Here is a 15,719-nt window from a genome sequence, read left to right on the forward strand (position 1 = left end):
TTTCCCATAGGAAACAATGTTAAATGGATCAATTTACCCAAATCAGCATAGGAACAATAGTAAATGGGCCAAAAACACCCCTAAACATTGAAATGTCCCCCCAAAAGTAGTTGACGCCACCCCGCCATCAACGTGAACCCGAAGCGTGGCGAGCGCAGCGAGCCCGCGAGGGGCGGCGGTACACGTCCTCCGACCTTTTCATGCCCTACTATCCACTAGGGCGTGGAGTGAGAATAGAATAGTGTGGCGAGCGCAGCGAGCCACCGAGCCCGAAGCGTGGCGAGGTAAACGTGTCCCTTCGCGGGCTTCCCAGGTGTCCGCGTTGCCATGGACACCTGGGAAGCCCGCGAGGGGACGCGTATAACTGTGAAGGTATCCGCGTCCCCTCGCCACGCTTCGGGCTCGGTGGCTCGCTGGGCTCGCCACACTATTCTATTCTCACTCCACGCCCTAGTGGATAGTAGGGCATGAAAAGGTCGGAGGACACGTACCGCCGCCCCTCGCCACGCTTCGGGTTCACGTTGATGGCGGGGTGGCGTCAACTACTTTTGGGGGTCATTTCAATGTTCAGGGGTGTTTTTGCCCCATTTACTATTGTTCCTATGATAATTTGGCTAAATTGAGCCATTTCACATTGTTTCCTATGGGAAATCGTGGTCATCGCGGGTAAATTGAGGCATTTAACATTGTTCTCTATGGGGAAATCGCAGGCATCGCGTCTGGCCCATCGCACCCGATTTTTTAGCGGCCGCGATGGCCCCGATTTTACCCCCGATGACCGCGATTAAGATCGTTGTGGCCGTGCTAGGAAACAAGTACCGAATTTTTTTTTATTAACAGCCATGGCTGGAACATCTTTGTTTTTTGCAAATAGAAAAAGTAGCAGGATTTCATCGCAGGACAGCCTCGTACATGCATATTTCAGCCATACGCATGCGCAGTCTATTAATAATAGGCTGCCGTGCAAATAGGTCTGAATTACCCCAAAAGTGTTCTGTCTCTAGGAACTGTGGGATTCCCAAGCTGGCTGTGTGCAGGCAGGCTAGAAAGGTGGAGGCAGGTAGGAATGTAGACTAGTGCCAGCCTTCCCACTGTGCCTACCTGGAAAGAAAGAGGGACCAGGAGGCACAGCCAAGGTGGGCTACAAGCTGGGTACAAACAGTGTGGAGGTACCAATCTTGGTATGCGCAGTACGGTACTAGCGCATACCAATAATTGAGGCACACCTCCAACCAGACACGGTGCTGGGACACCGATAAATGAATCGGTGAAAGAACATAACAGCGTGATTTGTGACAATATGTCAGCTGGCACAAATGGAAGTGATAGCGACGTACAGTATAACTAGCTCTCTATTATATACCCTTAAAATGTTAGAAAAGTTATAATATTGCACACTCAGCAAAATAAGATTGCATATATACAAAAAATCCTGGTATATCCATTCGAAATCTTCTAAATCATTAAAGCATAATGTTAGTAGTAGTGATCAATTTAATAAAAGGATCAATGCACAATTACACACCCTTAACATATCCACCTTGTATAGATATGGGGCCTTATTCTGATCGGTGCGGATATTCCCGAATTCTTACGGTGCGGGCCGCACGCATCGCTGTGCGGCAGCGTGCGGGCATCGTCCGTAGAAACGCCCACGTGCCCTCCGCATTCGGACGGACTCACTCTGTAAGAACAGGGCGTGTGTACGGACGACATACAAACCGTGCGCGTGCGGGGGAAACGTACAGATTCTTGCACGGTCTTCCCGCACAAGCACGGTCTTACCGCGTCAGAACGTACGGAAAGCTGTCCGTACGCCCCGATGCGGAGTATTTACGCACAATCCAACACTTTTGTACTGAGTACAGCCAGCGATCACATGACCCACTTAGGCTATTAGGCAACCTCCTGAAAAAGGGATTGTTATCAATTGCAATCAATTAAATGCTCATCTATACTGACCCACATTCCTACTACATTCATGACACACATTAACCCTTACAGCATGTGACCCTAACATACATCTATATACACTATTTACATTTATCTTATTTAAAAGATTTTAAACAAGTTACACATATACTTTTGCATGTTAGAAAAAAACACTGACAACTTTGAACTTTAAATAACTATTTATTAATAGAAATAACAAAAAATAAAAGCAAAATAAATTAATTTGGCCCATCTATGAGCCGGTCCATTTCGGCCAAAATCTGCCGCATGTGGGCTCTAATTCTTAGGAGGGCCCCACGGCGACCCTCCTCTGCTTGGGCAGGCTCATCTGTGGAGGAAATTCAAATAGAAAAATGAATAATGATATTCATGCATACATTTAACATAGTCAAACCTACATTTTAAACATGCATTGTGACAGGTGTGTGTGTATATATATATATATAGATATATATATATATATCTCTCTCTATATATATATATATATATATATACACCCATATATAACTATATATATATGAGACATACACCTATAAATACATGCATACATACTACATGGAAAGCCTGATTTTGGCCCTCTACCCTTTACTCTGTCAAACACCTCACAGTCATACTGCTACTTCTCAATCCAAACCCACCCATGACAAAGCTCTGCGAAGCATGTCACGCGCTGCACCAATCACAATTCGGCAAACAAAGTTCAGTGTCTGTTATATGATGGAGCCTGGCAGGGGAGTTACACAACTCTCAGGAATGCTCAGTACATTTGTGCAATCAAGCATGGCTTGGCTGCTGATGGTCTGCTCCAGAAATCATTGTCATAATGCCAGTTAGGGGATGCTGTAGCAATAACCCACTCCCATGCTCAAAAGCATTACTAAGAACAAATCAACACAAAATTATGGTGCAAAACATACATGCAGACCGCAGGGGGTGGTTAGCTAGAGGAGGGCCCAGGGGCACTGACCACTTGTTACTCCAGTCTAAGCCACGCCTGTCCATACTCCATTTATGCCATACTGAATCTAGTTTTCAAACATCAATCACCAGTAAACTCTACTCACCTATATGAGGCTTTCTTCCAGGATACAGATTAACTACACAGGTTCAGTGGCACTTAAAATCGACCTGACAGCCATCCGCACAACCTGTGTCATTAATATGTGTCCAGGATGAAAGGGATGGTTTGGCCACCCTATCTAACCCCTAAGTGTGTCTGTTGCTACCCAGTTTGTTTTATCACTTTATAGTATAGAAAAAAATAATTGAATCACCAGTGCTACCTAGCAAATAGAAGATGACAAAAGGAATAATGATTCTTTATCTATACATACCAATTTGGGGTGCCTGCACCACCTCACAGGCCTCCTCTTCTTCTGTGGCCTCCTCATGTGGCACCTCCGCCTCTTCAGCCACCTCGGCCTCCAATGCCACCACCTCCGCTGCCCACTCCTCCTCCTCCTCCACTTCCTCCCTTTCCTCTTCCTCTCTTTCCTCTTCCTCCACTTCCTCCCTTTCCTCTTCCTCCACTTCCTCCGCGACCCCTTCTTCAATGGCCACCTCCTCGGCCATTACTTCCTCCGCCTCCTCCTGGGCCTGGGAAGCCTCTGATTCCTCTCGGGCCAGTCTTGCTCGTTCCCGTGCTGTGTTTGTGAAAAAAACAAAAAAATGCCAGTTAGGGGTCATTTGTATTAAGCCTTATGAAGCTACAAATGCAAAGGTTATAAGTACAGATAATTGTACAGGCAAACAGCTCCTTAGTGGCCTTTACAAAACACAGCCTGTAACATGCCAGGTATGCTGTGACATTTGGGCCATTGTAAGCATCACAAGCATTAATCCTCCCAATAACATATTTTATGAACATTACAGGGTGTCAATCAGGAAGTAGCACTCATATATTGTATGGCATGTTTAACTCATGATCAGGCTGCTGACCTTAGTGGATGAAATAATGTCAGGTAAGCAATCATGTACAAATCAACATTTACTGTTGAAATACTCACATCTAGCAATGCTGGCCCTTATGCTTTGCAGCCTGTCTGGCTCCCTGCGGCGGAGGTCGGACCACCGCCGCTCAAGCTGTGCGATGGTCCGCCGCACATGAGTGCGGGCGTATATCCGCCGGCGGGCCACCGCATAGGCAGAACGTTTCTGCCTATTTGTAATAAACGGGCCAGCACGGCCCAGCCTGGTCTCCATAACGGAGACCAGTGCCCTCAGCTCGGCTGCAGAGAAGGGTGCTGCTCTGCCATAAGCCGCCATTTTAGGAGTGGCACAAATTTAACAATCATGTGCTGTCATTGGTTGATCAGAGTGATATTTGGTATTAACTTTATTGTTCATTTTTACACTAACAGCGTGTATGCGCCCAAACAGACGGCTAACCCATTGCATCGCACACCCATCCTAAACAGTGTAAAATAAGATGGAAACATATTATATCTAATCTATAACATTCACCAAACATGGGTATAAGCAACAGGTGAAATAGTGTGCATCTCTAGACACTTACACCTAACTCCACAAGGTTCCAAACAGCTAATTTATAATGAAGGCAGACCTTTTCCCAAAATGAGCCCATGCAGCCATGTGTACACTTACCTTCTACTGGGCCATACTACAGAGGTGGAATGAAAAGTAGCTAGCATCTAACCTGAATGTGGAGTGCTTTCACATGTGATTTGGATGCTAGCACTGATTACTTGTGGCTAAGTGGTGGACTGGATTGACATATGGAATGGGTAGTGTCAGTTGTACTACATAGCAAACAAGTGCACAGTACAGAAGTACATTCAAATATACATGTCATGTCTGACCTAAGTTGTATTTGGTCATTGGTGTTGGAATCTGCATTTAGCAAATAAATCAGACTTACTGAGTTTGCCAGGTTTTTGGGAAATATTTTTCAACACCAAGGGGCGGCCCGTATGCGCCGCACGGTTGACGCTGGCGTACGGAACGCGGCCGTACGGAACGCAGCTTGCAGCTGATTAACGCCAATTACAGAAATAGTATTTAAAGTTGTCCTAGAAAGGCAAACACTTGTTGCTAACATGCCAGGCTCAGACTCAGAGGAAGACCAGGTGGTGCAGAATCTGTTGTCCCGCATGGAGGCCAACACCACCTATGTACCCCTCAACCCAGAGGACCGAGCTGGCCCATCAACATCAGGCCAATCAGCAGCTGGCCCATCAACATCAGGCCAATCAGCAGCTGGGCCATCCTCAGCAGAATCATTGGGAACACAGCAGGTGGCTTCCCAACAGAGTAGCCAGCCCAGCACTTCAGGTACAGCAACCGGTGGCCGTGGCAGTGCCAGTGGCCGTGCCCGTGGCCGCAGTGGGGCAACACGGGAACCCACAACACGAAACATGGCATATGAACCGCGGGAGCTTGACATCCTGGTGACCCGGGCACGTGATTTAATTGAGTGTCCAGCGGTGAAGTTGACACACACAAGGAGATGGAAGATCTGGGAGGAGATAACGGCGGAGATTAATGTAGTGGCTCCACAAGTTCGACAGGCGGAGCACGTTAAGAAGAGGCAAGTACATGTGTGTTACATTAGAGTAGTACAAGTCCAGGAATGTTTACATTCAATATTAGATCTAGTTGGGCAATGGGTGTTCACGTTGCTTGGAGGCACAGACATGTTGGCCATGACATTGAATAGATAGTTATTGGAGGGTGAATGTTTTTGTATCTGCTAAGGGTTGGTATGAAAAATGAATATAATGTAAGGTTGGTGTCAGTAGGCACATGTTGTATTATGTATCATATTGCAATGGGTGCTACAGCAAACATGAGGAGTGACATGTATTAATATGTACACTTTGATTGCAGGTGGCACGACTTCAAAGGCAACCTCAAGAAGAAATTGACCGACCGGTGGCAACACAGCCAGACCTCTGGGGCTGGCCCCATGCCATCCAAGCTGGAGCTCACCCCCCTGGAAGAGATGGCCCAGTGCTGTATTGCAGTGGAGGAGGTCCGGGGGGTGAGCACTATAGACAGCGAGTCCCCAGCGGAAGTGATGGCTGCTACTCTTGAAGGTAATTATTTGCCAGGCCATAAGTAGATGTGTTACATTGGGCATGGAATGTGGTGTAATTGTAATTTTCTCTTTCACCAGCATCCCCACCGGTTGGTCCACATTCTCTTGAGGAGGTTGAGGAGTCTGTGCCACCTGGCCCCAGTAGCAGGCCCGTGCAGCAGCAGCCGGTGGGATTGTCCGCGGCTGAAATGTCCATGTGGGGCCGTGTGCTGGATAGTATTATGCAGCAGGGAGACTCGGCATCAGAGCGGGTGCGTAGGGCCGAGGAGGTGCTGCAGGGTTTGACCACCAGCCACCAGAGTATTGCTGAGAGCCTGCAGGCTATGAGTGCCAGCCAGCAAGCTATGGCTGGCAGCCACCAAGCTATTGCTGGTAGCCTGCAGGTGCTGGCTGATCAAGCCCTGCGGCAAAATGACCTCCTCCTCCGCCATAATGAACTTATGGTGGAGCTAGTTACCAGCAATAGGGCCCTAATGTCATCCGCTTCTGGTGCATTACCAACAGCATCACTCCCTGCTGCCAGAGGGGGAAGAAGATCCACCCCCTCACCAGCATATGCTCCACATGAGCCACCATCTGACTCTGGCCGTGGACGAGTCCGAAGAGCTGCTGCACGTGGCAAGGAGCCTGCCAGGGGCAAACGTGCCCGCAAATGAACTTGTGTCCCCATTAATCTCCACCGTTATGTCTTCCCAAATCTTCCATTGAGCTGTGTGTGTCAGCATCCTGTGTCCAAATCCGTGCCCAGGGTCACCACTTTTGCCCGCGGTTCAAATGTCATGTTTGGTTCCCCTGTTGCCCTGTTTCGGCTACCATTACTGTGTGCTGTACTTGAAGTGTTGGTGCTGTACTTTTGTTGTGAAGCCACCTGATGTGTTCCCAATGATTCTGCTGTGGCTATTTATTCTATATTATGTAATTTTTGTCCTGGTATGGTACCATTTGTTTTGTTATGGTTTTGACATTTGTACCAAAGTTTCTTTAATAAATTTTATGTTGACCCCCCAAATGTCTGTATTAATTGATACAAGCAGAAGTGCCATGTGTATTAGTATTATTATTATTAAGTTGTGTGCATTATTTGCAGTGTAAAAGTGTGTGACAAGGGCAGCATGTAAAGTTCCCTTTAAGCTGCAATGCTTCCAATTGTAGCAGTGAGAAGCGTGTAATTAACAAGTAATGGGTAAAGTATGTGATTGTATTGGGTTCAGGTGACATTGGTTGAGGTGCGTCCGCCCTGATTAGGCGTTCCGATTGCCTAGCGCATGACCGAGTGGTGTCCGCAAAGCAAGAGTAACCTTTTGGACACCGCACATTTCTTCCCTTTTTGTTCGCGTGCATTCGGCGTGCTGTCCGAATGCACGCCTACCAAAATATGTGCACTCCCCCGTGTCCGCCTATGTTTCCGCCCAGTTTAGCCCACTTTGAAACTACGCCCCTGTGTCATTCCGCATGACGCCCATACCACCCCCATATTGCCCGAATGATTGCGGTGCACATTTCTGTACGGGATTAGTGAGAACAAGTACAGATACCATGCGTGGCACATGCGCGTAGCGTTCTCCACGCATGCGCAGACGGCTAAAAAACGCCATCCGAAAGAATGCGGAAAAGTCCGCACCGATCAGAATAAGGCCCAATGGTGACATCATGCAAACAATTGTGATTTAGGGCCCAATTCAGACCCAATCTCACGGCTGTGCACAAGCACAATTTCTCAGCACACATCACAGCACACCCACGATGCTGTTTGCTGAGCTATCATACTGAGTAGGGATTTGCCCATTGATTATAGGCAATGCCCCGTAATCTAGTAGGAAAGCCAGTGCAAGTACTGGCATTCCCTGTGGGCTATAGTGACGCACGGAACCGCGCATCACCATCGCTGCAGGGCATACACATGGAGATTGCTTAGAAATAGAGCTGAAATCGCCCATGTGTGTATGCCCCTTTCTAGAGTATATGGCACTTTAACAACAACATACATACCGCAGAATACATAATAAGTTTCCGTTTTCCAGGAGGATTTATTGCAGCACTTGTGATATTTTTTAAAATTGTGTTCAGAAGGACACCTGCAAACAACAGAGATGTCAATGAGAGAAAGTAAAAACATTTTAGCTACAGATCTGTCCTCATAAACTAAAGCTTTCAGTCATGCCAAAAATCCCCTCTAGCCACATCAGTTCCCAAGCAAATAGGAGGCATACTGTACAGCATCTTATTAGCTCAAAATGTGCATCTTATTATTATCTTTTATTATTATAAAATAAACAACTGGGAGTAAGGAAACAACTGTAATGCTCACACAATATTGGTGGCATTGTCAGATATCACAAATCCCCAGGAGACTCTAAGCAGTTTAAGCCAATGTGTGATGATGTCCCACAGTTTCTCTAAGAGGTCCTCAGTGGTGTGTTTCGTGCCGAAACCGATGATACACAGAGTAGCCTGCCTAGGAATGAGTTGGCGTTTGTGAGATGCTGCTACTGGTGCCGCTGCTGCTGCTGGCAATACATCTACCCAGTGGGCTGTCAGTTATGTAATCCTTAGTTTTCCCTGTTCCACTTGTCTACATGTCCAAGGTTGAGTGGACAGTGGGTACAAAAGCATTTTTTTTAAGGACAATAAGGACACTTTTCTTAGTCTGGGAATCGCTTGCCTAGTGAAGTGGAATCTAGATAGGATTTGGTACTGGGGACGCAGTACGTCCATCAATCTAAATACCACTGCACTGATGGCGAATACTGGGCGCACGTCTAACACCAGCATAGTTATGTCCTCAGTTTGCAACAGAGTGACTACTGTCATACTTAATCTTCCTTGCAAATGACAGTCAATTGCTTAGTTAAAGTAGTAGAAGTGGTCTTCCAACTTCCTCTCTGGGATGACAGTCAACTTACAGCAGCAGGTGTAGCACTCAAGGACCCACCAGAGGAGTTCTGGTTAGGTGAGTAGTCAGTCATGCCAGTGACATGGCCTACAGGACTACTTCTGGTTCTGATCAAGGAGGCAATTGATGACAAGGGAGTTGGTGGTATGAATTGTAGGCGCATGGATTCAACAGGAAAAAGTGATTTAGGACTGCTTACGCTCTTAGCAAAAGTTTCTGAACCTGTCAATGACTTATGATGAATACACTGCAGGCAATGTACAGTATAAGGGAGGATGTTCCTAGGTGGTTAGCATTATACAAAAACTACATGTGGTAAGACAGTTGTTGTCCGGATTTGGATAAAAATAATTCCAGACCGAACAGGTGGATTTTTTATGGTCTTTTTCCCAGGCATGACAATGGGCTTTATCATCCCATGGCCAACCACAACTTCCACCAGTGCCTGATCTAAACAAACCACATCACCATGCTCCTCCCAGCACATGTGTAAATGGTGGAAGGAGCCTTCTCTTCCAGTACAGTGTTAGGAAGGTCAGGCCTAGACTTATACGGCAGTACCGCTAGACTTATGGCAGCACAAGACACCACCACTGGACTAATACAGCAGCATCACTGGGCTTATATGGCATCACTGCTGGACGTATATAGCAGCATAGCACATGACACCACTGCTAGACTTATACAACAGAACAGGGCAGCACCACTGCACCTATATGGCAACACCGCTGGATTTGGTATCTGGACTCATGATAGATTGATTCTAGGTCAAGGTCAAGGGTGGCCATACCTGTCCTCAAGATCTACCAACAGTTCATGTTTTTCAGGCAATCTGTGGATCTATAGTAGGAATGAATGCAGCATACCTGAATTGTGACAGTTAATAATGACTACAGCTGTGCACCAGCTAGGTGATATGGAAAACGTGGACCATGGATAGATCTTGAGGACCGGTTTGGCCACCCCTGCTCTAGGTCAACAGTCATAAGGTTGACCACTATTGGTTGACAGTCAATAGGGTCAAAAGGTTGACAAGGTCAAAAGGTCAACAGTCAAAAGGTTGACAGGGTCAAAAGATGGATAATGAAAAGATCGAGAGGGTCAAAAGGTCAACAGTCAAAAGGTCGATAGGGTCAAAGGGTCGATATGGTCAAAAAGTCAACATGGCACCACTGCTGGACTTACACCGCACCGCAGCACAGGGCAGTACAACACAGGACACCACAGCTGAACTTATACATCTGTTACGGTTGCCGTCTGCGCTCCAATCCCGATGCAGCTAGGTCTTAGGGACGGACAAAGGGTGAGCGATCATCATGGGGTTACTCAAGAGGATCATCTGACTAACGGGCCTAACTAAGTAAGAGCCCTTATCTGCCGGCACCTGGCCAATGACGGGAGTGCGACCCAGTCGCAGGCACAAGAGACAGACTCGGGGAATCTCCAAACAATGGGTATAACACAGCACAGCGAATCCCCAAAGCAACCCAATACAGAACGGGGGGCCCTGCCTAACAAGGAACTGGAATGATGGGCAGAGGGTAACAGATAAATGTACACTGAAAACCACCAGAGAAATAGGCAGGCTAAGCCCACTGCGGGGTGAAGTCCAGAACCCCCAACTTAAACTACGGGCTGAGCAGCCCCGAACACGAAAGCAAATCGGCAAGCCGCCGAGTAAAAAGCGAGATAATACCAGGCTCCACTATCACTGGCAGAGTATTGCAGGAGAGCCTGCCCTATAAAGGGCTCAAGTGATTAATTACACCTGGTGGAGATCCAGGCAGCTCCCAAGCTTTGTGCTTAATGAGCTCATTACCTCGCAGACTTGTGAATAATGGCTCACAGAATATTGAGCTGATGTGGCACAGACCTGCCACTGGAGGCCACCAGTGAGTCAAATGCCGAACACGAACTGAACAGAAAACCAAAGCAGACTGAACCATAAATCCTGATTCCCAACAACAACAGAACCACTGGACCTATATACAGCAGTTTGCAGACACATAAACACAGCTCCTTCCACCCCCACTCTCTCCAATGCTGGAGTGAAGATGGTGGTGATCAGCAGAACCTTATATAGGATCCATAACCCTCAAGAATCCAACAGCAGGATGATGACATTTTGCCTCGATCTGGGATTCAGGTCTGGCGGGAAAACTTGAGCCGGACCTGCATCCGACCTTGGATTGTAAAGTTGTAAAGATTGTAAAGTTTGAGGGGGCTTGACTCTCAGAGATCCAAACCTGCTCATCCCTGATAAAAACTAATGTGAGGGCGGAGCACAAATCTTGCTTTATTCTATTGTTTGGCAAGATGAATGCAGTAGCCTCATAAGAAAACCATTGTATAGATCAGTTATCAGAGGCACCGACAGGTCATCCGGGCCCTAATAAAATGAATGGGGTGTGGCCACCGGAGAGAGGGGACAGGTAGCCGCTGCAGCGGTCTCTCTCCCTAGCTCAGCGCACGGCTCTGAGCAGCATGTGCTGAGCTTGCGAGTTCGGGGCCGCTTGGGGGGCTCGGGAGTGCCCAGGTGTTCAGGCGCTCACCCATTCGTCTGTTCGGACATTTCTGTGTTTGGACATCCGAACACACCAATGGCGGAATGCGGCCGAACCTCCCTGAGCGGCCCTGATTCCTGAGCCTCCCTGATCCTCCCGAGTGACCCCGATCCTCCCCGAGTGGCATGGAGAATTGGGCAACAGGGGGATTGAGGTTGGGGGTGCGCCAGTGGTTCACGGTTGAAGGTACCACTGGCGCACCCTTTCTTCACAGTGGCATGCCCGGTAATTTCTCGTGAGAGCCCACTCCTGCAGCGCAGCTCAGGCCGATAAATTTTTGGACATACCACCGAAAAGGTAAGGGTCCACTAAATTATACACATTATACAAGATTTTACAAATCTTTTAAAAATTGCATAGGAATAAACTTTTGCCCTTCCGTCGGGCCTTAAGACTAGTCAATAAAAATGCATGCTTCTATGCATCGTTAATAACCTTCTCCCTGGTCTGTACTTGTACAGATGAGTGGGGACCTTGTAAAAGGGCCAGCATTGAATCCCCCCCCACCCCTGCACCATCACTCGCCATTGCTCATCCACTGCGGCATCGGTAAGTATGTATGCACCCCGCCCCCCCCCCCCGTGTTCATGCTGCAGCCGTTATCGGGGGTGGTGGGGATTGGTTAGTATGTATGTGTCATACTGTAGGTTACATAAAGTGTTATACAGTATGGTTATACCGGTTGTATTATTATACTGTAGCATTGTTATAACAATATTGTCTCTACGGATCTTTTAACAGATAGCAATGTTAGCAATAACAGATTGATTTACCTCCCTGCAATCTGGATTTTTCATGGTGCTTGTATATGCCGTAAGAAGATGACAAGTTTATTTCAGATAGATGTAAAAGTTTGTCCAGGACATCATTAGTGGCCCATTCAGGAAGAGTGTAATTATGAATTTTCTGCAATAAAAAGATGTTTCAGTGGATGTAGTAGATAAGAGCACAGTGGTATACTAATAGAAGTATAATTCACTCAAAACTTCAATGATCTAATATTACATAGTGGGTGAAATTTAAAAGATTAGAGATTCCGAAAGTGAGAAATTTGGTAAGAAATCTCTATTTTTTTTTAAAGCGGCAATCATTTACACTGCAAAATCAAACTGGTTTTGCAGCGTAAATGATTGCCGCTTTAAAAATATGGAGATTTCTTACCAAAGCTCTCACTTTCGGAATCTCTCATTCTATTAAATTTCACCCAGTGAATCCAACCTTTGTGGCACAATTGCAAAGCAATTATGTTACATTAAATCAACTACTTTAGATTGATTATAGATCATCACATTAGAAGAGTTAAGAATCCAAAAAATGTTACTAACATCAAATGGCTACGAATGTCCTATTTTCAGCTGGGAATACCACATCGAAAAATTTACTAACTCAAAATTTTTTAGAATAAAAATCCTGGTAGAAAACACAAGTAAGAACCAACATACAATTGGCCAAACTCGGCAGGACTTTCCATAGGCAAAAGGACAACAAAGATAATTTACTATCATTTGTATGAGCAAAATTGGACGATCATTCAGCTCAGAATAAAGAGTGGGAGATGATTTACCTTACAGCCCATAGCTCCTGTAAATGTAATAATAATATAGAGATGCACTTTAAATGATTACACAGGCTTTATTATACAACAGCCAAACTGCATAAAATATGGCCAACTCAGTCGAAGTTCTGCTGGAGAAATTGTTTGGATATAGGTGACATTTTTCATGTGTTCTGGATTTGCCCTAAGATTTGCACCTAGTGGAGAGATATCTTTGAACTTGCTCACACGGCTTTACATATTAGACTGCAGCTGTCACCAACACTTGCCCTATTTAATTTATACCCATCTGATCTTTCAAAGACAGATTGCTATGTACTGTATTAGAACATAGCCATCAGGGCTACCATTGCACAGAATAACAATCCACTATGCTTTCCAAATGGAGACTCTGAGAATACCATATTATTTTAAGTCAACCTCCCCACATCACTAAATGGTTTAGTTGCTATATTAATACTACAGATGGGGAAGGAGCAACACTACTTCTAGAAACTAATTGATTTCCGTCAAATGTAGACTATTTTGCGTGATTTAACCCCTTGAGTGGTGGGTTTTGCTGGGGCAGGACAAACCTACCAGGGCAGGTCCTGCCCCAACAAAACCCACCACAGGATGCAGGAAGGCTCCCCCCTCACCTCCCCTCCGGCGTTTGTATGCCGGAGCTTCCCTGCCGCTGCTGCTCCAACCGCCAGTCACATTCAGCAGTGATGTAGGCGGCAGGCTCGGGGATGTTCGCAACGGCTCGGGAGGACTCATGCACCTGAACTTCTGAGCACTCCCGAGTCCCCCCAAGCCGCCCGAACATCCCAGAGTGCCGCCCACGTCACTGCTGTATGGCGATTGGCGGCTGGGGAAGCTGCAGGGGAGCTCCGGCGTACGATCGCCAGAGCAGAGGGGGTGGGGGGCCCGACAGGGGTAACGAGGACGGGGGTGTAGAGGTGGTGCACCAGTGGTGCTCCGCTGGAGGCACCACTGGCATGCACCTACTACATAGTGGTATGCCCGGCTGAGCCTGGAAAATTTCCGGGCATACCACTCAAGTGGTTAAGGTTTATGCTAAAAGCATTATAAAATTTTATTTAGTGATGCTGCATTAAAATGTTTCCTCAAACTGATAGGACAATTCTTTCACATTGTGGCCCTTATTCTGGTTCACTCGCAAAGGCAAACTCCTTCTCAAATGGACAAAACCGTCTCTGTGCACTGCAGGGGGGGGGGCAGATGTAACATGCGTAGAGAGAATTAGATTTGGGTGTTATTTTGTTTCTGTGCAGGGAAAATGGTACTTATATTTTAATTGGGCGCCCACTAAGCTATTTGCTTAGTTTTCTGCGTCCCCTCGCCACGCTTCAGGCTTGGTGGCTCGCTGCGCTCTTCACACTATAAGAAAATCAACTCCATGCCGACATGGATAGTGGGGGTATGAGCGTACTAACTATAGTGGGTGCCCAACTAACATATAAGTACCGGCAAAATAGGGACTGCTTTATTTTTACACTGCAATATAGATCTTACTTTGAAGTAAAACTCCACCCAAATCTAACTCTCTCTGCACAAGTTACATCTGCCCCATCCCCCTGCAGTGCACATGGTTTTGTCCATTTGAGAAGGAATTTGCCTTTGCAAGTGAACCAGAATAAGGGCCTGTGAATGGAATCTATAAAGGTGGAAACATCCTTATATTAACCTTTTAACTGTTTATTTTTCTGGATTGCTCAAATTGGCTTTATCTCCCTGCTATGGAGAAGAAGGCTGAACAGTCCTGAAGATGATGGACCTAGCTTAGGACCCAACTGTATGAGTGTAAGAACTGGGACTCTAAATATAGCAAATAAATATAGTAACTGTCTCAGGAGAGGAACATCCTGTTTGTTGGGAAAAAACTGAAAGTATTTAATCAAATTCTTTTTTTAAATGAATAAATGCTTTCAGGACATCAAACCAACAAAGGCCACTAGAGAGACAGTTATAACCAATAAGGTTAGGGACCAGGCAAAAAGTCGAAATGATTATTTAATAATTTTTATTAATACAATACTAGAATAGATTGCAATAATATTATTTACCTCACATAATAAAGTATCATATATTAGCCATGCTGGAAACTGATCACATGATTGCTCAGGTGGGTAGCCAGTGAGATTTTGCATAGTTTTTATAAAGTTCTGTAACAAAAATAAATGCAATGTAAGTGTAAAAACATTATCTACATTATCTTATATGCTATTATATCACTTATAATCTAGTCTGTTTTTTGCTGGAATTTTAATTTACTGAGGATACTGCTGCTGTGTGTCTTAGTGATTTTTTAATTTTCCAGCAAATTATGTATCAGCATAGACTGTAGCTGTTGGAGATGCTAAGGCTCTAATGCCCCTTTCAGACCGCACTTTTTACCCGTTATTTTGCCATTTTTTTTACCGTTTCAAAACGGTAATTTGTGCAGTCTGAAAGGTGCAGAGTGAATTTACCGGTTCTATTGAACTGGTATTTCTAAACGGTAATAAAGCAGGGTCCTACCCGTTTCAGACCCGTTTTTTTTCTTTGGGTTAAAAAGGGTTCAGTGTTGTGAAGGAACAAAAACTGCATTGAAATACCGTTTAAGGACAAAAACTGCACTGAAATACCGTTTAAAGACATGCGGTGTGAAAGGGGTTTTAGCTGGTAGATCCTTTTTTTTTAAACGTTTTAAAA

The 15,719-nt window shown here is 45.8% G+C and overlaps 1 protein-coding gene across 1 annotated transcript in view; it reads right to left on the minus strand.

The window, feature by feature from the left end:
* Nucleotides 1–15,719, minus strand: part of ACP3 (acid phosphatase 3) — a 51,358-nt gene that overhangs the window by 11,528 nt on the left and 24,111 nt on the right. Inside the window, exons 4-6 of the mRNA XM_083188600.1 lie at nucleotides 15,092–15,190; nucleotides 12,241–12,373; nucleotides 8,000–8,085 (exon numbers count right to left, since the gene is read on the minus strand). Of these exons, the coding sequence (XP_083044726.1) occupies nucleotides 8,000–8,085; nucleotides 12,241–12,373; nucleotides 15,092–15,190 (318 nt within the window). The remainder of the gene's footprint in view (nucleotides 1–7,999; nucleotides 8,086–12,240; nucleotides 12,374–15,091; nucleotides 15,191–15,719) is intronic.

This window comes from Crinia signifera, chromosome 5, assembly GCF_055691185.1.
Source record: "Crinia signifera chromosome 5, ASM5569118v1, whole genome shotgun sequence".
NCBI classification, from domain to species: domain Eukaryota; kingdom Metazoa; phylum Chordata; class Amphibia; order Anura; family Myobatrachidae; genus Crinia; species Crinia signifera.